The sequence below is a fragment of the Muntiacus reevesi genome, chromosome 12, assembly GCF_963930625.1.
Source record: "Muntiacus reevesi chromosome 12, mMunRee1.1, whole genome shotgun sequence".
Classification (NCBI taxonomy): domain Eukaryota; kingdom Metazoa; phylum Chordata; class Mammalia; order Artiodactyla; family Cervidae; genus Muntiacus; species Muntiacus reevesi.
In genome coordinates, this window is record NC_089260.1 from 19601555 (window position 1) to 19627979 (window position 26425).

General features: G+C 41.9%; 1 protein-coding gene across 1 annotated transcript in view; it reads left to right on the top strand.

The window, feature by feature from the left end:
• The first annotated feature begins 2580 nt into the window (after positions 1-2580).
• Positions 2581-26425, top strand: part of FZD6 (frizzled class receptor 6) — a 35319-nt gene continuing 11474 nt past the window's right edge. Inside the window, exons 1-2 of the mRNA XM_065903291.1 lie at positions 2581-2740; positions 3922-4252. Coding sequence (XP_065759363.1) covers positions 4076-4252 — 177 coding nt within the window. The 5' untranslated portion in view covers positions 2581-2740; positions 3922-4075. The remainder of the gene's footprint in view (positions 2741-3921; positions 4253-26425) is intronic.

Consider the following 26425-nt stretch of genomic DNA (forward strand, 5'->3'; position numbering starts at 1 on the left):
TCCATTGAGTCAGTGATGCCATCCAACCATCTCATCCTCTGTCATTCCCTTCTCCTCCTGCCTTCAATCTTTCCCAGCATCAGGGTCTTTTCCAATGAGTCAGCTCTTCACATCAGGTGGTCAAAGTATTGGAGTTTCAACTTCAACATCAGTCCTTCCAATGAATATTCAGGACTGATTTCCTTTAGGATGGATTGATTGGATCTCCTTGCAGTCCAAGGGACTCTCAAGAGTCTTCTCCAACACCACAGTTCAAAAGTATCAATTCTTCGACGCTCAGCTTTCTTTATAGTCCAACTCTCACGTCCATACATGACTACTGGAAAAACCATAGCCTTGACTAGACAGACTTTTGTTGGCAAAGTAACGTCTCTGCTTTTTAATATGTTGTCTAGATTGGTCATAACTTTTCTTCCAAGGAGCAAGTGTCTTAATTTCATGGCTGCAATCACCATCTGCAGTGATTTTGAAGCCCCCCCAAAATAAAGTCTGTCACTGTTTCCACTATTTCCCTATTTGCTATGAAGTAATGGGACCAGATGCCATGATCTTAGTTCCCAAATCTATTGAGATTCAATGAAATCCCAATCAAAATCCCAACAAGTTATTTTGTGGATATCGACAGAATGATTCTAAAGTTTATATAGGGAAGAAAAAGACCCAGAATAGCCAACACAATATTGAGGAAGAACAAAGTTGGAAGCTGATACTACCAACTTGAACTCAATACAAAGCTACAGCAATCAAAGTAGTGTGGTATTGGTGAAAGAATAGACAAATACATCAATGGAATAGAACAGAGGACCCAGAAACAGACCCATATAAATAAAATCAACTTATCCTTGACAAAGTTGAAAAGACCATCTTTTCAACAAGCAGTGCTGGAACAACCAGATATGCACATGCAGAAAAAAGATATCAATGTTACAAATCTTACAGCTTTCACAAAAATTAACTCAAAATGAATCACAGACCTAAATTTAAACACAAAACTATAAAACTCCTAAAAGATAACATATGAGAAAATCTAGAAGTCCTTGGGTTTGGTAATAACTTTTTAGATATAACACTGAAGGCACAATCCATGAAAGAAATAATTAATAAACTGTACTTCATTAAAATCAATTAACTTCTGCTCTATGAAATATGAGGTCTAGAGAATTAGACATTAAACCACAGATATGGAGAAAATATTTGCAAAAGATATAACTGATAAAGAACTGATATCCAAAATATATACAGGACTCTTTAAATTCAACCATAAGAAAATAAAAAACCCAATTAAAAAATAGGCCAAACACCTTAATAAACGCCTCATCAAAGAAGATATTCAAATGACAAAAAAAGCACATGAAAAAAATGCTCACATCATATTTCATCAGGAAAATGTAAATTAAAACAGAGCTATCACTAAATACCTATTAGACTAGCCAAAATCCAGAACACTAACAATAGCAAATGCTGGCAAGTTGTGAAAAAGCAGGAACTCTCAAGCACTGCTGGTGTGAATGTAAAGTAGTACAGCCACTTTGGAAGACAGTTTGACACTTTTTAAAAAAAATATAAAATAAATATACCCTTACCACACAAACTGGTTCCTTGGTATTTACTCAAAGGAATTGAAAGCTTCCTTCCACACAAAAGCCTGTGCACAGATGTTTATAACAGCTTTATCCGTAAGAGCCCATACTTGGAGTCAACCAAGATGTCTTTCAGTAGGTGAATGTGTAAAAAACCTGTGGTCCATCCAGACAATACGATATTATTTATCACTAAAAAGAAATGAGCGATCAAGACACAAGAAGGCATGAAGGAATATAACTCCATGAAACAGCCTGAGAGGCCATTCTGAAGAGGCTACATACTGTTTGACTCCACCGGACTAAAAGAAGGGTATGACATTCTGCAAAAGACCAAACTTGGCGACAGTAAGATCTAGTGATTTTCAAAAGGGAAGGAGGGATGAACAGGGAAGCATTGTGAGATGATGTGTGGCACAGCTGGGACTAAAAACTGGGTTGACTCCTAGAGCAGTTCAACTTTCTAATACGGTTCTGCATCAATAAACCACAGGACCTGCCAGGCCTGAAATCTCATTGCCACCTGCGCCTCCAGTTAGTGACCAGACACCCTGAATTAATAAAAGGGCTTTTGTTTGTTTTTTGTTTTTAGGACATACCCAGGAAATTACCCACCCTCCGTCTAAGGTCACTTGGGCAATTGACTTTACAGAGCAAACTGGCCCCGTTTAAGAACTCTTGGCTCCTGAAATTCGAAATAACTTGGGTTTTTCTAAAAGTAGTTTTATCTGGGAATCAAGAAGAACTTCAAAAAAAAACCCGTCTAGGCTGAACCCCTGCGGAGGGCACAGAGGAGACGGCGAGGTGGAGGGGGCTCCCCGGCCCCGCAGCCGGACCTCGCCCCCGCGACACCGTGCGTCCCTGCCGGGTGGGGCGAGCCCGGAGCCCGGAGCCCGGAGCCAGGCCCGGACGGCGCGGCGCGGGTGGGGCCCGGGAGCAGAGCCAGGCCTGCCGCCGCCGCCGCCGCCGCGAGCCGGGACCTGCCCGTCCGACCTGGCGGCGCGGTCTCGCGGGATTGCTCAGCTCTCGCCCGGCCGTGCGACTCCCGGCTCCCGCGGTTGCCGGAGTCCCGGACGCTCCCTGGAGCCGTCGCTGGCCGCGGGGGGACGGTGGGCTGGACGGGGACGGGGAGGAACGGGTGCCTTCGACCGCCGCCCCAGGTGAGGTTCCTCGGGCGCCAACTGGGCGAGTGGCCGCGGGCGGGCGGGCGGCGCCGGGGCGAGCGGGGCGGGCCTCGAGGGGTGCGGGGTGGGCTGGGGGCGCGCGCGCCGAGCCGCAGGTGGGCGAAAGGCTGCGGCCGGACGGTCCGCGCTGGCCCGAGGCTCCCAGGAGGCTGGGGCGCTGCGATGCTGGTCCCCACGGGGCCAGGGACGCGGAGCAGGGCGCTGGGCCTGGGGCAGGTGCCCGGGTGTGTGTGTGTGTGTGTTGGGGGGATGGGGTGCGGGGGTGCGACGATTCGTGGCTGTGTGTGTGTTTTGGGGGGATGGGGTGAGGGGGTGAGTTGCTCTGGGGCAGGTGCCCGGGGGTGGGGCGCGTTGCCCTGCGCTCTGTGTGTGTGTGTGTGTGTGTGTGTTGGGGGGATGAGGTGCGGGGGTGCGACGATTCGTGGCTGTGTGTGTGTTTTGGGGGGATGGGGTGAGGGGGTGAGTTGCCCTGCCCGGCGCTGGAAACCGGGACGTACGTGTGTGTGTGTGTGTGTGTGTGTGTGTGTGTGTGTGTGTGTTGGGGGGATGGGGTGACGGGTGTGACGATTTGTGGCTCAGTGCGGACAGCTTTGCTCCTTTTTCTTTTCAGTAAGATCGCTCCTCGCCCCCGTCCCCCAGCCTTTTGAACACTCGTTTCGCTCCTCCGCAGTAGGAATCCTCTCTCTGGTTGGCCTTTTTAAAGACAAAAAAGTTCGTCTCCAGAAGAGTGCCACAGAAGTTGATCCTTTAGAGTCTTTAAAGAATTTAAGAACTCGTGAGATCTTAAGGAATTTCCCTGGAACTCAGTTTCCTTGTGCGTAATAAGACACCCGACGGGGCCTTTTAGATTTTACAGTTCTGTTAATCCTCGTTAACTTGTTCCCAACCCCACCATTTTCTCCACCTCACTCGTCCAGCGCCCCTCTTTTACCCTGTGTTGCGTACGGCACGAACCTCCAGCCATCCCGTCCCTAGAGACGAGATTTCCTCCGCAAGTCATAGCTTCTGCGCCAGGGCAGGTGGAACAGAAATTGATGGGACAAAATTTTCCGTCGTTTTCCCGGTGTTAATTACCTAGCATGAAACTCTGCACTCTGACGTGTGCGTTTGAGTCGATAACAAATGTTGCTGATACACCCTTTTGATTGTTTTTACAGTACTTGACCCAGAACTCATTTTCAGGAAAAAGAGCTTCCTTCAAAATGGTAAAATAATCAAATGAGGAATTTGAGCATTTTATCTTTGGATGGAAATCTGAGAATGAAGAGTGATTAATCCAAGCCATGTGGTAAAGTTAGGAATTTGAAGAGAATGGAAACATTTATATTTTTGTGGACATGTATTTTTCTACCCCTGGTGAGAGGGCACAGTCTTTTCACCTGTGAACCAATTACTGTCCCCAGATGTACGAAAATGTCCTACAACATGACGTTCTTCCCTAATTTGATGGGTCATTATGACCAGAGTACTGCTGCTGTGGAAATGGAGGTAAGTCGTTCTTCATATCTTTATGGAAGAGTAGTTTATGCTCTCTTCTGGAGTAAGCTATAAATGCAACCCTTTAAAAAAAAAAAGATAACAGTAAGGGATTTCTTCAAGTTGTAAATAAGTCCTACTTTGAATAAATGTCTTTGAAAATTAAACCTCCCTACTGACTAATATTTGTGTACATTTGTGGCTTTGTTTAGCGAATTTGCATAAGATAGGGTTCATTCTCTATGAATTGTAGTTATGAATGATTTTGAAATATCGTGCACCTGGCAGATATTTTGCTCTCCTGAGTCAATTTGGTAGTTCCTCATGGTAAAAAATGTGAATTCTGAATTTTTATTAATTCATTGAACATATAGTCTTCTGTTGCCTGGACTAAAGTGCTTGGACTACATATATTTTCATGAGTAGCTGTTATGTTCACGTGGGCCTGTTTGTCTGAAGCAAATCAGTGACTAGAAGATTTTGGGGATTTGGGGGCTGTAGATAGTGTTTTGCTAAGAAGTGACTTTTTAAAGTAGAGTGCCTAAGTAGTCTTTGTAAAAAGAAAGAAAGAAAGTGAAGTCCCTCAGTCGTGTCCGACTCTTTGCGACCCCATGGACTGTAGCCCACCAGGCTCCTCCATCCATGGAATTTCCTAGGCAAGAGTACTGGATGGCTTGCCATTTCCTTCTCCAGGAGATCTTTCCGACCTTAAAAGAAATCACACTTCAGGGGAGGAGCAGAGTGACAGTAAAAATTGCCGCAGGTGCCTCAGTTGCCTGCCTCAGGTTTAGAGATATGCAGATGGCTTGGGAGGTGTGGGAAGAGTTACCTGTAGAGACAGGAACCTGTCCTCTCCTACAGATCTGTTAGGATGATAAATTTTGTGAAGGAAAGAAGACACATGTTTTTGTAGATTTTCTCCAGAAAGGCTGAGAAAGGTTAAGGCTTATTTCCCTCAGAGTGTTTCTAAGAGTTGAAACCCCGGCAATTTTAATATAGACACAGCTTTAAAAACTGACTAGCCTTGATTTTGCAGTCTTCCCCCTGTTGTTTAATTGAATAGTTGTCCCGGTACCTCATTGTAGACTCTTGTCTGAAATAGGAGGGCTTTTAATTACTGAGTAGAAGTACTTTTAAAAGATATGGCAAATTATCAATGTATTACCATAATCTTTCAGTAGATTTCCAAACCAGTGTGAAGTTGTCACTTTGAGCACTGAACAGATGATGTGGTGAGATTTCCATTGGCTAATCAGAACCATTTTGATCGTTTAATCTGATTAAATCATGTAGTGTGAGTAACTTCAAGAAATAATTATAACATTCATTCGCATTTTCTCTGTGTTTTATAACATTTCTTATAGCTTTCTTAAAAATTTTTTTTAATCTGGTTTCCTTTTTGTGTAATAGCTATATACATTTGAAGTTAGAATGCTGATATTGACCTTAAAATTCAGATTCTTTAGAGTTCTTTATCATAGAGAAGTACCATTATGAATATATACAGAGATGCCTCCCTGCTATTAGATACTGAAGTTTTAAGATGATAAGAATGAGTTTTTGTTTTATGCATGTCTTTTTAAAGCCAATTGTTTCTGACCCCTGAAAGAGTTATTTTTTTATTTACCTAGCTTCTTTCCCAGGTAGTTTTGTGTCTGGACATACCCAAGAAATGTCCTCCTTTACTTGACTGCTGACACTACTAATTTCTTCATTATATAATCTTTCTCATGCACTAAACTTTCTCCTACCTCTTACTATTGAGTTTTATTCCATAAGTCACTTTTCAGTTGCTGTAAGGATATAAAAGAAAGATATCAAGCAGTCATTTAATATCAGCATTAACCTAAGTCTACAAAAGAAGAAAGGGAAATGGAAAGGCAGAATAATATCAACTTAAGTCAGCCTTTGTTGTTCTTATTCAGTCGCTAAGTCCTGTCCGACTCTGCAACCCCATAGACTGCAGCATACCAGACTTCCCTGTACTCTGCTATCTCCTGGAGCTTGCTCAAACTCTTGTCCATTGAGTCAGTGATGCTATCCAATCACCTCATCCTCTGTCATCCACTTCTCCCGCCTTCAATATTTCCAACATCAGGGTCTTTTCCAGTGAGTCAGCTCTTTACATCAGGTGGCCAAAGTGTTGGAGCCAAAGTATTCAGCTCTAGCTTCCCTGGAGGAGGGAATGGCAACCACTCCAGTATTCTTGCCTGGAGAATCCCCATAGACGGAGGAGCCTAGCGGGCTATGTAGCCACCATAGGGTCACAAAGAGTTGGACACAACTGAAGCAACTTAGCATGCACACAAATGACTTAAATATCATGCAGAGTTTCTTATCCTCTTTTGTGCCATTGATGCATTCTCAGAATTTTAAATGAAATGAGTAGGATTACAAAGGAAACCAATTGTATTGAAATATACTTCTGTTTATAGGCCAGGTTAGGAAGCTTTGAACCTGTCTTTATATAGGTGAAAAACTGAAGCCCCAAGAAGTTGTAATTTGCTTGTGATTTGAGCACTATGAAGCTAGAAGTTGTGATTTGAGCACTATGGTCTGATGCAGTCTTCTCTGTCACCATGGACCATAGTGTCATCTTTTAACTATTTTATGTATTTTTTCTTTTACCCTTGCCTTTCTTAGATAACAACAACAACAAAATACTTCCTCAGATTAGAATGTCATGTGTTAATTTCAGTCTCTGCTGCTTCTTTATAAACGTCAATAAAAATTAAGCTGGGAGATTTTTTTTAACCTCTAATCAGTTTTACCTTTCTCTTTCTCATCCGTGCCTTGGATCCAAAGTCTTGTCAGAATTTTTAGATTGAAAATAAAATCTTTTGGCTGCAGTATGTCCCCTCTGGTGGTGCCAAAGTGATTTTATTGATATGCAAATATCTGCAGTCCTCTCTGGGGTTAAAATTCTTTATTTCCCTAAAGCCGGAAAAATACAGACCTGACCAGCATGACACCTAGCGTTCTTTGTATATGACCCTGCCTTCCTGTCCAGCTGCCTATCTCGCTGCTTTCCACATTATACACTCTGCTTCAGCCAAACTGACCTGTTTGTAGAACTCAGATTCATATTATTCCTTCTCACTTCCATACCTTTGCATATATTGTATCCACTGCCTCAATACCTACCCTTCTTCATCGGCTCAGTCTTTTCAGGTCTCAATTAAAGTAACTCTATGTCTAGGGAAGCCTTCCTTTCACTTTCCTCCCGAGCATATTTAATCAGCTCACTGTACACTCTGATAGTACATAATATCTGCAAGTGTCCTGTGGTTACCATGCCACAGGACGCTGACTTACATAGCTCTCTCATGAGTTTGTGAGCTCATTGAGAGGAGGGATGTTTATTCTTTTCTGATGCCTACTACAATGCCTCTGAGCCTGGTAGATGTTCAACAAAGGCTGACTAAAGGAAAAGGAGATGTTTCCTATTCTAATAAATCAGCAAAGAGAATTTTCCCTCCAAATCTTTCCCTTCCTCTGTATCTTTTGCAGAGTCTAAGTGAAAGGCACTAATATCTTTCATGGTTTACATATCATCCACCTTTGATCTACCTGAGCTAGTTCTAATAAAATAACATCAGTTGTATCATCTGTGTTCATTCACATACTAGCTTGACATGTATTTGTTTTTAATTTAAAGGATTAGATTTTTAACTAACTCTTTAATTTAAAATTTATATTTATTTATATGATGTGTAAGAATTAATCTTTTGATTGCACCTTTGTATTATAAACCATATGTGTCAGATTTCTTTTCAAATATTGTCTTTGAGTAGTTATAGTCCAGTCAAGTATTAAATTATAACTGAATATAAAGGGGCTTTTATTTTTAAAAAGTGTTTTATAACTTCTCTGAAGAACTGATGGGGTTTTACACCTCCAACCCAATTGCTTTGTGTTCCTGCTGTCCCTGTTGAATTTCCAGAGTTCACTGTGAATTAATGTTAGGATGCTCCCTGGTGTAATGTTAGGGGCTTCCCTGGTGGCTCAGACGGTAGACTCTGCCTGCAATGTAGGAGACCCTGGTTCAATCCCTGGGTCAGAAAGATCCCCTAGAGAAGGGAATGGCAACCCACTACAGTATTCTTGCCTTGAGAATTCCATGGACAGAGGAGCCTGGCAAGCTACAGTTATGGGGTCGCAAAGAGTCAGACGTGACTGACCGACCAGCACTGTCACTATTACTAATGCTAGGATGAGGGAGTGAAGAATTATCTGTTGACTGTGGCAACCAGTTGTGCCTTCTTAGCTATCGTGAATTTCATATAAGTCAGGAGATCTATTTCCTTCCTCTTTTATGCCTTAGTTTTCATTATATGTGATGACTATCCTGTTTTATAGAATTTGTGGTCATTGCTGATCTGTGATTATATGAGATGGTTTAGGGAAAAGTGGTTTGTCAAAGTTTAGTTCATAGACCAGCGGCTTGTGAGCTTGTTAAAAGTGAAAGTTCATGGACCCCATTCCAACCTACTGAACCATGATCTGTGAAAGTAGAGCCCAGGAAATTGATAACAAGCTGTTCAGGTGTTTCTTAGGAGCATTAAATTTTGAGACCCACTGGTTTAGAACAGGGAATGCAAACTTTTTCTGTAAAGGGCTAAATAGTTTAGCTTTAAATAATGTTTGGCTTTGCGAAACATTTGGTCTCTAGCACAGCTATTCAACTCTTCAGTTGTAGCAAATAACAAATGAGTATGGATGTGTTTCAATACAGTGCATCATTTTTGGCCCACAGGTTATAGTTTGCTGAACCCTGGTTTAAAGTACTTGAAAATCTTCTTAAGGGTTACATACATACAGTATGTAATAAATAGTCATTTTTGTGCATTCTTATTAATGAGTTGCTATATGTGTTATATGTTATTTACTTTCCAGATAAATTTTTTAAAGTCAAATTTATCGCAAACCAAAGGATCTGACCAAGATATCCTGGTCCTTTAGTTTTGTTTCAGAGATTACCTGAAATGAAGGACTTTGATTTTTTTTTCCCTTATTTTATTATCTGAGGCTGAATTAATTTGTATTACAAAGAGTTAATTTACAATTCTGAGTAGTTACTTGGCTTTGTAATGAAAAGGATGTTGTACAGTGTAACTCTCCAAGTGTGAAAACAAATGGTTGCTGGTTTTCCATTGTGTTGCTCCTTTTTTATATCTAGAGTATTGTTTCTCAAATTGTGAGGTTGATGTCCCCTGAGAGACTGATTTCATCCAAAAAGAGCTGAGACTGATCTAGGGAAAATGGAAACCGGAATATTGTATTTTTCTTTTTGAATTGCCTACATTAACGCCTAGGCAAAAGCTAAGTCAAGTATTGTGTTTGGAACAGCATGTGGTTGTTCCACTTTTGAACGGTCTGTAGGGAAATGAGCCAAAAAAACCCTTTTCTTTCACCTGTTAATTGCACTATTAAAATGTCTCTATTCAATTAAAAATAAGGGGATGGAGAAAAACTGTATAAACAAACTTTTAAGAAAAAGTCAGCTTCTGTTGGGCATTGGTTTTTAAACACATTCATCTGCTTTTTGATAAGTCTAGTGGACTCCACTTCTATCCCATGCGAAAGGAAATGTTTAATATGACTAACCTCTGTATTTTGTTAGGGAAGACTTTCTGAAAATAAGTGTAACTATTCTGAAAGTCATGTATTGAGTCATTTAAAGTGAAATAGATACTGAAAAGTATTCCAGATCAGTTGTGTGTATAATGGCCACTGTTGTATTTTAAATGAAGATATAAACTTACCTTCCTTCCTGACATTGTTCTGCATTAAAAGAGAGAGCACCTTGACCACTTCTGAGTCTACAGAATCAAGGTTAGACCTGTGTGGAAACAGGGGACAATATTTCTCCTAGGAGTCTTTTTGATAGGCACAAGGATCCTAGGGCCATTCCTTGACATTGTAAAGTCTAGGATATTAGCTTTGATTTCAGGAGAGCCTGCCACGAAGGGATGTGGTTCTTTTAGACCATGGGAAGACTGTTGTGTTGTGATTATCACCTTTCCTTGAGAATGCAGCATGTAGACATTAAATTTTTATTACTCTAGTTTGTATATGTGTTATGTATCCATCCATTGATGTTTGTTCAAGGTGTACCTGAATGTGAATTATAGTCTTTCAAGTTATAAATTTTCTTCCAGTAAAGTCTCTGCCCCTTTCTCTGTCTCTCTCCTCCTTGTGGGACCCTTATAATGCAAATGTTAGTATGCTTGATGCTGTCCCAGAGGTCTCTTAAACTGGCCTCATTTTTAAAAATTCTTTTTCCTTTTTTCAGTTCAGCTTGGGAGATTTTTACTACTCTGTATTCCAATTCACTGATCTGGTCCTCTGTATTATCTAATCTACTGTTTATTCCTTGCAGTGTATTTTTTCTTTCAGTTATTGTATTCTTCAGTTCTATTTAATTCTTCTTTATAATTTTAAGCTCTGTTAAATTTCTCACTGTATTTATCCATTTTTCTGAATTTATTTGCGCATCTTGTGGTCATTATCTTGAACTCTTTATCTGGTAGGTCGAGTATTTCCTCTGTACTTAGTTTTTATGAGGTTTTGTCTTGTTTCTTCTTTTGGATCATATTCCTCTGTATCTTCATTTTGCCAAATTCCTTGTGCTTATTTCTATGTATTAAGTAGGTCAGTTATCTTTCCCAGTCTTGGAGAACTGGTCTTATGTAAGAGACATCCCATGGGGCCTGACAGAACACTCCTGTCTGGTCACCAGGGCCAAATGCTCTAAAGGTGTCCCCTGTGTGGGCCCTCCTGATGTGACAGGGCTGACTACTGTGGGTACCCTGGTCAGTGGGTCTGGCCCCTGGCCCTACTGGCTGCCACATCCCTCAGTTGTTTGGTGGCCACCAGTGGTAGTGGACCCCCCACCACTAATAGGCTAGAGGGAAGACTCAAAAATGGCACTTGCCAGCACCATTGTCCTCCTGGTAGAACGAGCTTCCCCAGATGGGTGCCGCCAGTGTCTGTTTCCCCAGGAGGAGTCCCTTGCCTTCTGCCTCTCTGGGAGGCTCTCTAAGATCAGAAAGGTGGTCTTACCTGGTCACATTACTGCCCCTGCACTGGCACTTGGAGCGTGTGAAGTTTTGTCTGTGCCCTTTGAGTGTGGAATGTCTTTCTTTCTTTTTTTGTTTTTTTGGAATGTCTCTTTTCTTGCATCTCTCCAGCTCTCCTGTGTGCAGGGCTGCTGGCCTTTAAGGCTAGGCATACTGGGTCTCATCTTCCCAGTGTGAGACCCCCAGCTTGGGGAGCTGATGTAGGGCTGGGACCCTCACTCCTTGGCAAAAACCTCTGCAGTTGTGATTATCCTTCCGTTTGTGGATTGCCTACCCTGGGGAGTTGATCTTGACTGTTCTGTATCACTACCTCCCCTACCTGTCTCATTGTGGTTCCTTCTTTATGTCTTTAGTTGTAGAAGATCTTTTCTGCTAGTCTTCAGGTCATGTCCATCAGTAGGTGCTGTGTACATAGCTGGAATTTTGGTGTGCCTGTGGGAGGAGGTGAGCTCACAGTCTTCCTGCTCCACCATCTTCGCCATACTCTCTAAGTTAGAAGTTTATTTCTTTTTAATATTTCTTTTTATTTATTTGTTTGGCTGTGTCAGATCTTAGCTGTGGCATGTGGGATCTAGTTCCCTGACCAGGGATCACACTTGGACCTTCTGCATTGGGACCACCAAGTGTTAGCTACTGGACCACCAAGGAAGTTCCTCTAAGGAGGGGGGACTTAAGTAACAAATTAAGTAACAAATTTTACTTAATTTATTGCTTAATTTTGCTTAAATTTGTTACTTAAGTCCCCTTAAGTAACAAATTTTAAATTTAAAAATTGACCCTTCAGTGGATAGATTATTTTGCAGTGCCAAGAACTTAATGTATATTTGTCTAATTTCCAAAGGAAAGCTCATTTGGAGAAATAGTTTAAAATTTATAGTGCTCACTGCTTTGTTGTTGTGGTTATGCTGTACTCAGTCGTGTCCAACTCTTTACAACCCCATGAACTGTAGCCCGCCAGGCTCCTCTGTCCATGGGATTCTCTAGGCAAGAATACTGGAGGAGGTTGCCATTTCCTACTCCAGGGGATTTTCCCGACCCAGGGATCAAAACCTTGTCTCCTGTGGATTCTTTACCACTGAGCTAAGAAGTACTTTAAAAGTAATCAGTTTTCTGTTGTGAAAATAATGCAAATTTCTGCTTATTATTCTTTTTCTTATATCCCAGGCCCTGCTTTGCATTTTTTAAAAAGAAGTTGACTTGCCTGAGGTTAGTGACATTCATGATAATAAGTGGCAAAGTTTGTACCACTTGATTATATCCTAGTCAATTAACATTCTCAAAGAATTTACTCAAGACTCTTGTAACCGCTTTGAAAATATTTATTCTGTGAAGTATAAACAGTTGAGGACCCCTTTGGCTCTTTAGTGAGTCTGTTTCCTAGCTACAGCGAACAACTTTTGTTTCAATCGTTTTTTAAACTTCTTCACTTTCTCTGTTTTCATTACTATCACTGGAAATTGGATTTCTTTTTGGTGACATATTAAGGTAGGAAATAAAGCTCTTACCACTTCTCGAGTTACTGTGTATGTTACCAGAAGTAGGAAGCACAAATCCTGAACTCAGAATCAGATGCTTGACAGTCACTTGGCCTTGGTCACTAGTAAAGTGGCTTCTTCCACGTACCAGGGGCTTCAGAAAAGTGACAAATGTTTATATAATCTGCAGTTTTAGTACAAAGGGAAGCAAGGTATAGATAAGACACTACCAAAGACCACTCTGCAGAGGCTTAGCTCTGTATATTTTATATATTTTTTAAAATAAAAATATTTTTTCTCTTTAGATTCCTCTCTACTAGCCTTCTGGGGCTTCCCTGGTGGCTCAAAGGTTAAAGTGTCTGCCTACAATGCAGGAGACCTGGGTTCAATCCCTGGGTCGGGAAGATTCCCCTGGAGAAGGAAATGGCAACCCACTCCAGTATTCTTGCCTGGAGAATCCCAAGGAGGGAGGAGCCTGGTGGGCTACAGTCCACGGGGTTGCAGAGTTGGACACAACTGAGCTACTTCACTTTTCACTTTATTAGCCTTCTAACCCAGAGTTTCTCTTCAGGATCTTACAGCAACAGCAAGCCAAGGCCCGTGCTGTGGTTCTTTCCATTATCATGTCATTATAGCATGGGGAGCTAGCCAGGGTGTTTTAAGGAAAAGGTGTAATATGGCGGAAGTAGGCATTCTGAGGATATGAGCAGTAGCTTTCCCTTGTCTCTTAAGTTCTGCTCCGGCCACTTGAAGAGGGAATGCTTTTGGCTACACCTGATGTCATAAGTAGGTGACCAGATAGCACCCAGTTCATGAGAGGTCTTGGGCTGATTATCTCTCCAGGTGTTGCATAGATGTGTCCATTGTCTGCCAGGAACCATTAGTAGAATCAAGGTGAAAGGCCCCTTTTATTTATGTAGGGTTAATACAGAGGATGAGATGACTGGATGGCATCACCGACTCAATGGACATGAGTTTGGGTAGACTCCAGGAGTTGGTGATGGACAGGGAGGCCTGGCCTGCTGTGATTCATGGGGTCTCAAAGAGTCGGACACGACTGAGTGACTGAACTGAACTGAACTGAATATCCTCATTGGAATGTATCTATGGCCTCACCAGCTTTCTGTCATAAATAAGATGAGCTAGTGTGATGACTTATGAAACAGTAATATAGAGCTTAGAGTCTCTAGTCTCTGGTCAAATGAAATTAGCTCTAAAATAGAGCTTAGAGTCTCTAGTCTCTAGTCTAGTGTGATGGGCTAGTGTGATGACTTATGAAACAGTAATATAGAGCTTAGAATCTCTAGTCTCTGGTCAAATGAAATAAGCTCTAAAATAGAGCTTAGAGTCTGTAGTCTCTGGTCAAATGAAATTAAGGCACAGAGCTGAAGAGTTGATGTTACTCTAAGGCGGTGTTCCTCACCCTCTAGTGTGCATCAGAATCATCTGTAGGGCTTATTAAAACACAGATCACTGACCCCACCTCCCGAATCAGTAGGTCTGATGTGGGATGGAGAACTTGCCTTTCTAACAGGTTTCAGGGGCTGCTGCTGCTGCTTCAGGGACCACTCTTTGAGAATGCTTTGAGGCAAGTTGGTGAAGATGTGTTGCTCTCCTTACTAGGTGAAAGGAAATTCCTTTTGGAGGAAAAAGCATTGGCCAGATTCAAGCTGCATATGTGTTGCCAAGGGTGTACTGATTTGTTGCATTAAAGAGACCACATCTGGAAAACTACCTTAGACATTTGATTAAGGTTGCTCAAGGCAATATATTAATAACATATCCAGTTAAAATGAACAAATGCCAAGAATTGCTACCCATGAATATGGGTATTACTTATCTCCGAAAGCCCCATCTGCAGTATTGCTTTTGATTTCCTGCCATGAGAGAGGGAGATCTCTAATATTTTTCATTTGGCTACTTCAACCATAAAAATGCTTATCCAGGAAGCCAGTATGGTACTTGGGCAGACTATGAGTCTTGGGCAGCTTCTAGGGCAGGGAAAGCCAGTGAACATAACTTGACCTTTCCAGAGCAGGGGGGTAGAACACTACGACCTTGAAGAATGGTGGGAATGGGATATGAGGCTATTTATTGTCTTGTTACAAAGTATATCTTTCAGAGGAGTGCCCCAGCAGATAAGGGATGAGGGTCTGCCTTGAGGGCTGTGGGTTCAGAATCCTGCATGGATACTCTGAACCTTGTCATGTACCCCCACGTCACATCTTGAGGTCCCACTCATCACAGTATCCCTCCTTATCATGATAGATCTCTTATACAATAGGGCAGCAGATTTAACTGATGTAATCTGACAACCTGCAGGATCAGTCCGTACCTTTGGTTTTCAACTTCAGCCTTGAGATAGTAAAGCAGTACTGAGGCCAGGAGATGGTCTGTGTGACTGATCCCAGTTAAGGCCTCTGTATAAACCTTTAAGATTCTGGCGGGCAGGTGCGGAGGTCTCATCATCTTGTAGCTACCCAGGACAGGCCTCGTGTGTGTGTTTTCTTGCTTGCTAAAGGTGGCACCTACCAGTCTGGGGTGGCCTTTAATCCATGTGTTGTGCTCCACACCTTGAACCGAGAATTCACAGGTGCCAGTTGGTCACTTTCTTCCTAAGCCGAGCAGTGCCCTCAGAAGCACTCACTTCAGCCCACGGACCTTGAATACATGATGCTCTTTATTGCTTTCTCGGTTTCTCTGGTAGCAGCCACTCAGCCTTGTCTCCACTGGGCACATCATTCTAAGAAATTCTTTGAATCCGAGTGATTATAAGATAATGTGATTAATTGCTTTTCTGCTATATGTCATGGGCTTCCAGATTTCCATCTTTAAACACTGACAGAATGTTCACTTGCTTTTGGCCCCAGTTAGGCCGGAAAACTAGTTGTAGAATTCTTCTCATTTCACTAAGGTCATTTACAACTCATTCTTTATATCATTGCCATGCTGGCTGGTCTTGGTTGCAAACAATAGAACCCCACTCTGACTAACAAGCAGAAAATGGATGGATGTTGGGTGGCTTGTTGGATCATTGGAGAGGCTGGAGAACCAGAGAGAAGCAAAGAGGAACAACACACAGTTAAGATCATGCCATAAGATCACCCTGTCACCAGCGCCAGCGGGTACTTCCTGAGCTGTTGTCCCTGGACACTTACTTTGGCCCCATGGATATTATTGATCCCACTGCAAATGCATCAAGTAATCTGACTGTTCTTCTGTACAGGAATCTCAATGCCTGGAAGAATGGCCTAGCTTAGATTTCGTGTCTGTATTTTTGTTGTCAGGTTGCATCCATCCTTAAGTTTGTGCAGCATCCCACCTACTTTGGGATTCCCCAGAATTGTACTGCTGGGCAGATGGAAATGAAAATGTTCACTCTAGAGCCTAGTACAGACAGAGTTAGTTAATGGACTAGGAGAAATATTCACCGTAGTACCAACGGTCGCTTTGAAATATATGTCCACCTCTGCTATTCATGTCTTTGTCAGCTTCTTCACAAACTTTTTGAGACACAAAGTGTCCTTAGAGGCTATCCAGGAGTTTGTCACATTCATTTTCCTGATGAATGCTCTGAGACTCAAAGACAGAAAGTCTCCTGCCAAAGGTGACACCAGTGGTTAATGGCAGAGCTGTGACCAGAACTACAGCACTGGCATTATTTTCAGCGAAGAATTAGATAAAATCCTGCCATGCTAAACGCTAGTTAAATAACATGATGATATTCTGAGTACAAGATTAAGGACACAAGAAATGTCACAGTGGGTAATGTTAGCAGTCTTTACATCTCAGTCAAGGTTTGGTTTCTGAGAATGAAACCCAGGACATTTTATGGAGGAACGTAGATGATTTCCATCAAGAATTTTATTTAAAAGATGAGGGGAATATGCTCCTCCTGTTTTTTTCAACCATTTGGGACGAGTTCAATAACAGGCTGACTACCCATTATTTAAAGTGCTATTATGTGTTATAAAATTACCTGTTCCAGAATTACCAGCTTCAGGAGGTGCAAGTATCATCCAGCATATGATAAACATAGTTTAAGGTTTTATTGTCTTTGAGTAATATGTCCTGTGAACATTGGTTTTGTTTTATGCTAGACGACTCAGTCCTCTTTTGATATCCTTCTTCGCCTCCACTCACATTGGCATTCCTGCCTGCGTCGTGCTTTGGGGAAGAGTAGTTTTCAGGGAGAGCTGGGTGGCAGCTTAGCATCAGGGTTACAGAGGACAAATCTGGAGTGTAGACCCAGGTTCCTATCCTGGTTGCCGCTTACTACTTACTGACTCTATAAAAGGTGCTCTTAGAGTCTCTGTTTCCCCATCTACGAGGTGGAGATAAGAATGTCCCTCTCAAAAAAAAAAATGAATGTCCCTCTCACAGACTTGCTGTGAAAAGACCTGGTATATGAAAAAGCACAGTGCCTAGTTTATGGTAGGTGCTGAATAAATCAAAGCTCTCATTTATTATCAGTAACGTTAGCTCAGGGTTAAGGCCCTTAAAGTCTAATTCAGACTGGTTGTGGGGATTGCAAGAACAATTTCAGTAAGAACTGGATTCCATGTTCTCAGTTGTAGTCTGAGGGTTTGGATTAGGTCAGTGCTTTGCAGACGTGATCTCTGGAGGTGCTCTGAGGTTACTGGAGGGAAAGGGGAACAGTGAGAGATGTCTCAGAGGGAGGGCTTCCTGGTCAGCCAATGCAGCTGTGCTTTTATTTACTGAATGTATTACGCCTCTTTGTACCTCTTACTTAAAGAAACTATTCCTTGGCAGAATGCACACATACATACACACGTTTTAAAAACAAAGTCCCTCTCAAGTCTAAAATTCTGAACGGCTAATAGCTTGTAACAGAGCGTGAACATTAGTAGTCCACACTGGATCAGATCTGAAGACATGCTTTGTTTGTCCCGTATGTTATTTTACATGTTCACATTAAATTTTTCTTTTTATTTGGAGACTTCTCATACAAATTCAGATTCTGTTTTCTTATGAAAGCTTGAAATACCTGAGAGTTCTGTGTTCCCACTCCCTGATAACAGTCCACTAGAAGTGAGTAGCAGCTGCCACCCAGCTACTCCTATGCTTTTGAATTTATCTGCCTGGCCACGAAAGGTGTCTTGAGTTGTCAACATCTGGTTTATCCTTGTGGATTGCATGAACAACAACATTATTGGATTAACCAATGTTGACACTCTAGAAGGATCAGACAGAGGATGTGACTTGCCTTGTTTGCCCCATAAGAAAATTGTTTTAATATAGCAAAAGGTACATGTGTTAGTTTCATTTTGTCCACCCAGGACAATAATAGTTCTAAAGTGCTGACCCTCAATTTATTTATAGCTGTTGGGCTTGAAGACTTAAACACAGTGTGTTTTAATTCTTTCCATCGTAAGATTCAATTTCCAGAGACTCAGAATTTGTAGGAACTAGGCTTTCTTGGGACAGCAAACAAAGAGGTAAATGCTACCAGTTGCTCATGCCTCCCCTGTTCCACCGCAGTCCCAGAGGAGGATACCCACACAGAAGCTGGGCATTCTCCCCCTCTGGACTGAGAAAATGGAAAAAGTACACTACTGTTTGCTCTCCAGCAAGCTCCTGTTAGGTGGTTTAGGCTTCAGCATCATTCAAATAAGTTTCAAATTCATCATCATTCAAATAAGGGAGATGCAATATATCTCCTTTATCTCCCTCATAGTTCAGTTGGTAAAGAATCCTCCTGCACTGCAGAAGACACCAGTTCAATTCCTGGGTCAGGAAGATCCCCTGGAGAAGGGATAGGCTACCCACTCTAGTATTCTTGGGCTTCCCTTTTGGCTCAGCTGGTAGAGAATCCGCCTGCAATGTGGGAGACCTGGGTTTGATCCCTGGGTTGGGACGATCCCCTGGAGAAGGGAAAGGCTACCCACTCCAGTATTCTGGCCTGGAGAATTCCACGAACTCTACAGTCCATGGGGTCGCAAAGGGTCGGACACGACTGAGCGACCTTCACTTCCAGTGTATCATCATGGCAGTCCTCTCTTGGCTCAGTCACTTGCCCCATCAGGGCAAGATGAACTCTGTACTTGTCCAGAGTCCTCCGCAGCTCTTGTCCTCTAATAGTTGGGCATTCTTTTAACCAGACTTGTTAATTGCAGTGTTGTAATCACATCTCATATTTACTTCCTAATTTTTTGTCTGCCTGGTCTTTCATTTACTAAGAACTATGCATTGAAATTTCTCATAGTGATCATGGAATTATCCACTTCTCCTCGTAGATTTGTTGCTTTGCATTTTATATATTTTGTGCCATTTTATTAGGTTAATGCAGTGCTCAGCAGTGTATTTTAAAGTTTATCTGTTGCAGTTTGTCTGGAATCTGAGTGTTTTGTGGCCAGAGATGTTTAATTGGTCACAGTGCGGAAAGTAGAAGTCTTCATTCCCCTTTTTATTTTTCAGAGATGTCTCAGTGTTCATAGTTCAATGTTCATAGTTCACTGATGAAACCCTTTCCCTATTTTTTGTGTAGCTATAGATTTTCTATAAATTTCTTTTTTATCTTTAAACATTTTCTCACATTTCAGTGGTATTTGGAAAGAAAGAATATATAAGATCAGTGCATTCCCCCTTGATTCAGATTTTTCATCTTACTCTACATGTTCTCTTTGGATAATTTCATTCAATCATTTTAGTTACCATTTTTATAATGATGACTTACAAATCTGTAGCCTTAACCTAATCTCTTACCTGCAGAGCTCTCTTTATTTACCTTCCTGTTAGTAGATACAGACACTCACATGTCCCATGGGCAGTTCTTACTGTCCATCAACAGGAGAATGGACAAGCAAATTTTGATGTAGCCATGCAATAGAGTGTGTGTGTTAGTCTCTCAGTCATGTCCAATTCTTTGCAATCCTTTGAACTATAGCCCGCCAGGCTCCTCTGTCCATGGAACTTTCCAGACGAGAATAGTGGGATGAGTTGCCATTCCCTTTTCCAGGAGAACTTTCAGACCCGGGGATCAAGCTCAGTTCTCCTGCGTTGCGGGCAGATTCCTTACCATCAGGGAGCCACCGGGGAAGCCCCGTACGGTAGATTGTAGTTGTAAAGAATGAAGCGTTGATACACAGAACACCAGGGATGAATCTCAAAATGATGCTAAGTGAAAGAAACCAGACAAAAAAGGATATGTACTGTATGATTCCCTTTATGTAAAATTCTAGAAAAATACCCCTCTATAGTGATAGAAAACAGATCAGTGATTGCCAGGGAAGGTTATGGGTGGGAGAAGGGGTATTGAGGAGAGGGGGGATAGGAGGGAGGGATTACCAATAGGCAAGAGGAAACTTCTGGTAGTGATGGATAAATTGGTACCTTGATTATGGCAATGATTTCAAAACCTATCAAAGAATGCACTTTATACATGTTCAGTTTATCATACATCAATTATACCTGAATAAAACTGGGAAAAAACCCTCAGAATTAAGGACTTTTAACAGGAAAACAAAAATCCTTGCCCACTGTTCTCTATCTCCAGCCAGTCCTCCTCCCTCGTGGCAGGTACTTTGAGCTCTTCTGGGTATTCGCCTGCTACGTAGGCCATATTCTACCTAATATGCTTAGTTTGTTATTTATTGATTTATCAGTTTACAACTTCAGGCAGTATCTGTTCAGTCTTTCAGTCTTTTCTCCATTATGGTAGTTGATAATTTATTCATCTTATTCTTCCACTTTTATTTCTCTCAACCTAATATGTTACAGTGCTGAATCAAGTAGTATACTTTGATTACATCCACCACCACCCCCGCCCCACCCCCCAATGCAGCAATCGCATCTTTCCCCATTTGCTTTGTTTCCTGTGTACCTATGGCTAATTTTTTTCAGATGTTCCAGCAGATTTGTTAGACATACAGCGATATTTATCCCAGATGCTCAGAATATCTTATGATCTGTCAGTTCCAGTCCCCCACTTCCAGCCCCTTGGAGATCTTCCCCTTCAGCTGTCTGTCTTCTTATCAGTACACCCTGGCTGCTTGGTTTAGATTCTCGGTTGTTGTACTGTGGCTTCCTCTTGCCATTCTCAGAGTTGGGTCAACTAGTCCCTGAGTCCCATGTCACTTTCCTTCCTGATTTATTCATATACTCCTTCAGTTGGTTTTAGGAATACTATATCCTCTAGTTGCTTCCTTAAAAGCTTTATTTGAAAGTTAAAAATTTGCTTCCTCACAGGGCCCAAAAGGTCATTATTTTACTGTCACCTAAATGTTTGGTTGGATGTAGAATTCTAGATTGAAAGTAATGCTCCTTCAGAATTTTATAAATTATTTCTGCATTGTCTTCTAGCATCTGATATTATCAAATCTTGAGAATTTAATTCCTTTGCATGTGGGCTTTTTTTTTTTTTCCAGCTGGAAATATTTATGATCTTTTCTTCATCTTGATGGTTTGAAATTTTTTGACATGCCTTGTCATTGTTCATTCATTGCTCTGGATAGTTATCATTTAGTCAATAAATATTTATAGATAAATCACTCTACACTCACACAAATGGTTCTAGGCACTGTGGGTACAGCAATAAAAAATCAGACGAAATCCCTTCCCTTTGTGGAATTTACATTCTGACAGTGAAGGCAGAAATAAACTAGAGAATATATCAGTTCAGTTCAGTTCAGTTGCTCAGTCATGTCGAATTCTGCAATGCCATAGACTGCAGTACACCAGGCGTCCCTGTCCGTTACCAACTCTTGAAGCTTGCTCAGACTCATGTCCATCGAGTCAGTGATGCCATCCAACCATCTCATCCTCTGTCGTCCCCTTCTCCTGCTTTCAAATTTTCCCAGCATTGGGATCTTTTCCACTGAGTCGGTTCTTCGCATCAGGTGCCCAAAGTATTGGAGTTTCAGTTTTAGCATTAGTCCTTCCAAAGAATATTCAGGACTGATTTCCTTTAGGATTGACTGGTTTCATCTCCTTGCAGTCCAAGGAACTCTCAAGAGTCTTCTCCAGCACCACAGTTCAAAAGCATCAATTCTTTGGCGCTCAGCCTTCTTTATGGTCCAACTCTCACATCCATACATGACTACTGGAAAAGACATAGCTTTGACTAGACGGACCTTTGTCAGCAAAATGATGTCTCTGCTTTTTAATATGCTAAGTTGGTCATAGCTTTTCTTCCAGGGAGCAAGCGTCTTTTAATTTCATGGCTGCAGTCACCATCTGCAGTGATTTTGGAGCCCAAAAATAAACTAGAGAATCTATAAAACTAGTCATATAATGAGATGTCTGATAATGATAAGGACTATAAAGAAATACAAAACATAATAATGAACCAGAGAAAGACAGTATAATTTTTATGAAGGGCGGGCAGGGTATGCCTCTCTGAGGTAACAGTTGAGCCAAGACACAAGCTGTGTGACTACCTGGAGGAAGAGTGTTCCAGATGAAGGAAAAGCAAATGCAGAATCCCGAAGCAGACTTATATGTAGAATGCTGAGAGGCAGAAAGCCAGTTTGGGGGCAGTGGAGTACGAGAGAGTTAGAAAGTGAAACTGGAGACATAGCCAAGGGGTAGGGAACTTAAGGCCTTATAGGACTTAATAAGGACTTTGAGGCTTTTTTCCCTTGGGATCTTTTGGACAAGGATAAATTTGGATTTTAAAGAATCAGATAAATTGACTGTAAGATTAGCAAGAGTGGTAAGTAGTGAGACCTGTTGTTTGGTTGCTCAACTCTTTTGCAACCCCATGGATTAGCACGCCAGGCTCCTCTGTCCCTCAAATTTCCCAGGCAAGAATACTGGAGTGGGTAGCCATTCCCTTACTTCTCGGGATCTTCATGATGCAGTGATCGAACCCTGCTCTCCGAGACTCCTCCTTTGGAAGTTGGTTCTTTACCACTGATCCACTGGAGAAGCCCAGTGAGACCTGTTAGGATTATTTCAGTAGTCTAGATGAAATGTATACTGGCTTAGATGTAGTAACTTAATAACAGTGAGTCCATATAGTCAAAACTATGGTTTTTCCAGTAGTAATGTGAGAGTTGGACCATAAAGAAGGCTGAGCACCAAAGAATTAATGACTTCAAACTGTGATGCTGGAGAAGACTCTTGAGAGTCCCTTGGACTGCAAGGAGATGAAACCAGTCAATCCTAAAGGAAATCAATCCTGAATATTTTTTGGAAGGACTAATGCTGAAACTGAAACGCCAGTATTTTGGGCACCTGATGCAAAGAGCCGACTCATCGGAAAAGATCCCGATGCTGGGAAAGCTTGAAGGCAGGAGGAGAAGGGGACAGAAGAGGATGAGATGGTTGGATGGCATCACTGATTCAGTGGACATGAGCTCGAGCAAGCTCTGGGAGATGGTGAAGGACAGGGAGGCCTGGCATGCTGCAGTCCATGGGAGTTGCAAATAGTCGGACACAACCGAGCGATTGAACAACAACAGCAACGAGTGGTCACATTTGAGATATATTTTGGAGGGAGAGCCAATGGATTTGCTGATGGATTGGCTATGGAGTGAGGAAAGGAGAGGAGTAGAGGATGAATCTTTAGATTCTTGGCCTGAGTAACTTGGTGAATGGTGGCACCAGCTCACCGAGATGAGGAGACTAAGGCAGTGTTTGGCGGATAGGGCGCAGTGGGTTTCAGTTATGTTCTTGACGTGTTAGGTTTGAGATGCATGTTGACAGCCAGCTGGAGTTGTCCAGAAGGCAAATGGTCATTCAAGTCTAGGATTCACAGGCGAGATAGAGGCCAGAAATTGTGAATCTTTCATGGAGAGTTGGTGTTTAATACCGTGATTCTGGATTTGTTTCTCCTGAGGAGTTGGGTTTACAGAGAGTAGACAGAGGTCTGAGGAGTGAGCCCTGGAGTGCTTCAATATTTCCAGTTGGGAAATGGAAGAAATCAGAAGAGAAATGGAAGAAATCAGAAGAGAAATGGAAGAAATCAGAAGAGTGAGATCCGTAGGAATTCAGGAAAATTCGTATTCTAGAAGTCAGTTGAAAAAAGTATCTCAGGAGGAGGGCAGGATCTACTGTGTCAAATGTTAAGAGTTGAGTAGAATGAGGACTCAGAATTGACCACTGGATTTGACAATTTGAAGCTTACTGGTAACTCTGACAAGCAGTTTCACTGAAGTATGCAGACAAAACCAGATTGGAGAGTGGGCTTGAAAGGAAATGGAAGAGAAGAATTGAAGAAAGTGGGTAAAGATAACTGTTTTCAGGGTGGTTTTTTTTTTTTTTTTTTTTTAATAAGGAGGAAGAAAAAAATGAAATGATACCTGAGTTGGAGTGGGAATGTGGAGTCAAAGAAAGATTTTTTTTTTTATGGTTAGAGATAATAGAGTAAGTTTGTATGATGGAATCACTGTAACAGAGGGGGGAAATTATTGCAAGAATAGGAGACCATTACCAGAGGAAAGTCCTTGATTAGGAAAGTGGGGAGGGATCCAGTGTACAAATGCAAGACTTGGTTATGAGTTCAAGTTATTCAACCATTGAAATAGTAGAAGAAAGAGAATATGGATAAAGTAGGTTAGGTTTGGTACCTTTTGTGAGAGGTTAAGGAAATTATCTTCTGGTTATTTCTGACTTTTCAGTGAACTAGGAACAAAGTCATCACCTGAGGAGAGAATGTAAAAGAGTTAGTTGACTGACATTTTAGCCCAGACTTGTTTTAGTAGCAGGATTGCAATGTGCTGCCAACCTTTCCAGTGTGGAAAGTGGCATCCTTCTGTTCTGAAAAATATTCTTAATTTCTTTATTTGATTGTCATCCCCACTCCCATCTTCTTTGTTTATTTCCTTAAGTCCTTTAGTCAGGAGTTGGACGTGTGGACTGGTACTCCTATGGGATGTCTCTTCTTTCAGCTTTATCTTCTAGTGCTTCTATAAAGTTTTTAATTTCAGCTATCTTATTTTAAAATTTTCCTTACCTTCTGATTCTTTAATGGAAGCAATAGCTTCTCATTTAACTTATTAAGGCTTTTGTTTGTTTTGTGATTTGTTTCCTTCTATTCCCTGGATAATCTCTGTTTCCTCCACATTTCATTTTATCTGCTTGCTTATTTTTAGTTTCTGTCTCTTGTGATGTTTTCTTCAGATGCCCGACGATGCTTGGCTGCCCATGTATGTTTGTGTGGGGCCCTGACAAGCTCTGTGTGAGTGAACGGGCCTTGTTACCGGCGGGCTTCATAGGAAGGTGAGCTCGAGGGCAACTAGCTTTTTCATTGTCAGTGTGTAGAGGTCTTTTCTCCAAGGCTGTTGAGTTTTTTCAAAGTTTGGGGATGGTAGGTATATATGCCTTTGGGAAACAGCGGGAGAAGGAGAGGGCTTCCTGTCTCCATAGGTAGACCGTTCCTCAGTCCCTCTCTTCACTGTGGATTGTACTTCTGCCCTGCTCTGTGCCTGACACCCAAGTGCCGAACGTCTAGTTCCATCTCTTCTGGAAACAACCTTGGTAGGATGCAGTGGCCATCTGGCTGCCCGGGTAGGGGCGTGGGGTGACATTGTGAGGACCTAATGTGTGAACGATCCTCCAGTTGTAGCCTTTTATGCTACTCTGTGCTTCAAAGAACTGAGACTCTCAGATTCTTTAGGGCAAATGAATCAGCTCATTCTCATGTGGATCCCTCCACTCCAGCTTGATCCCATTAAGTCACTTACCACTCCTCCAGTAGCTTCCTGTCACTCAAAGTTTGGGGCTTGCTTTTCTGTTGTTTTGTTTCACTTTTGTTCTTTGGAGAACTCTGATATGCTAACGTAGTTTCCCTTGTTCTCTTACTGATGTATTTGTCCTGTTAACAAGGAGGCAAGGAGGGGCAAAGGAGATAAACATATGTGCTCAGTCTACCAGGTTTTTCCAGAACCTGTCCACACTCCCTAAAGGGTGATAATCACAATAACTAACATTTATTGAGTACTTAACTTTATGCCAGACTCTGTTCTAAGCACCTTACATTTATTAACTTTGTATTCATAACAATCTTGTGTGTGTGTGTTAGTCACTCAGTTGTATCTGCCTCTTTGCCATCCCACAGACTATAGCCCACCAGGTTCCTCTGTCTGTGGGATTCTCCAGGCAAGAATACTGGAGTGGGTTGCCATTCCCTTCTCCAGGGGATCTTCCCGACCCAGGAATTGATCCCAGGTCTTCTGCATTGCAGGCAGATGCTTTACCGTCTGAGCCACTAGATTGAATATTTATTGAGTACGTAACTATATGATCAACACTGTTCTAAGCACTTTACGTTTATTAACCTTGTATTCATAACAATCTTGTGAGACAAGTACTATTATTATTGCCATTTTACAGATGAAGAAACTAAGGCACAGTGAATTCAAGTAACCTGCCAGAGCTATAAAACTGGTAAACGTGGAGCCAGCATTCAAACACAGCTGTCAGACTGTAGACATCTCCTGCTTAACATTCTCCCATAGTAGCCCACTCCTTCTTTTATAATCCAAGCAATAGCATGTCATCTGTGCTTTCTGTGATCAGGTCATCTCTGTCTACTCCATCCTTGACTTCAAGTCTTTGACCTTGTATTCTATTCTTACTGAACTTCTTTCCCTGAATCCACCGTATTCTTATGATCCTCATGCCTTTTTTCATGCTGTTCCCTCCACCCCAAACATTCCTTTATT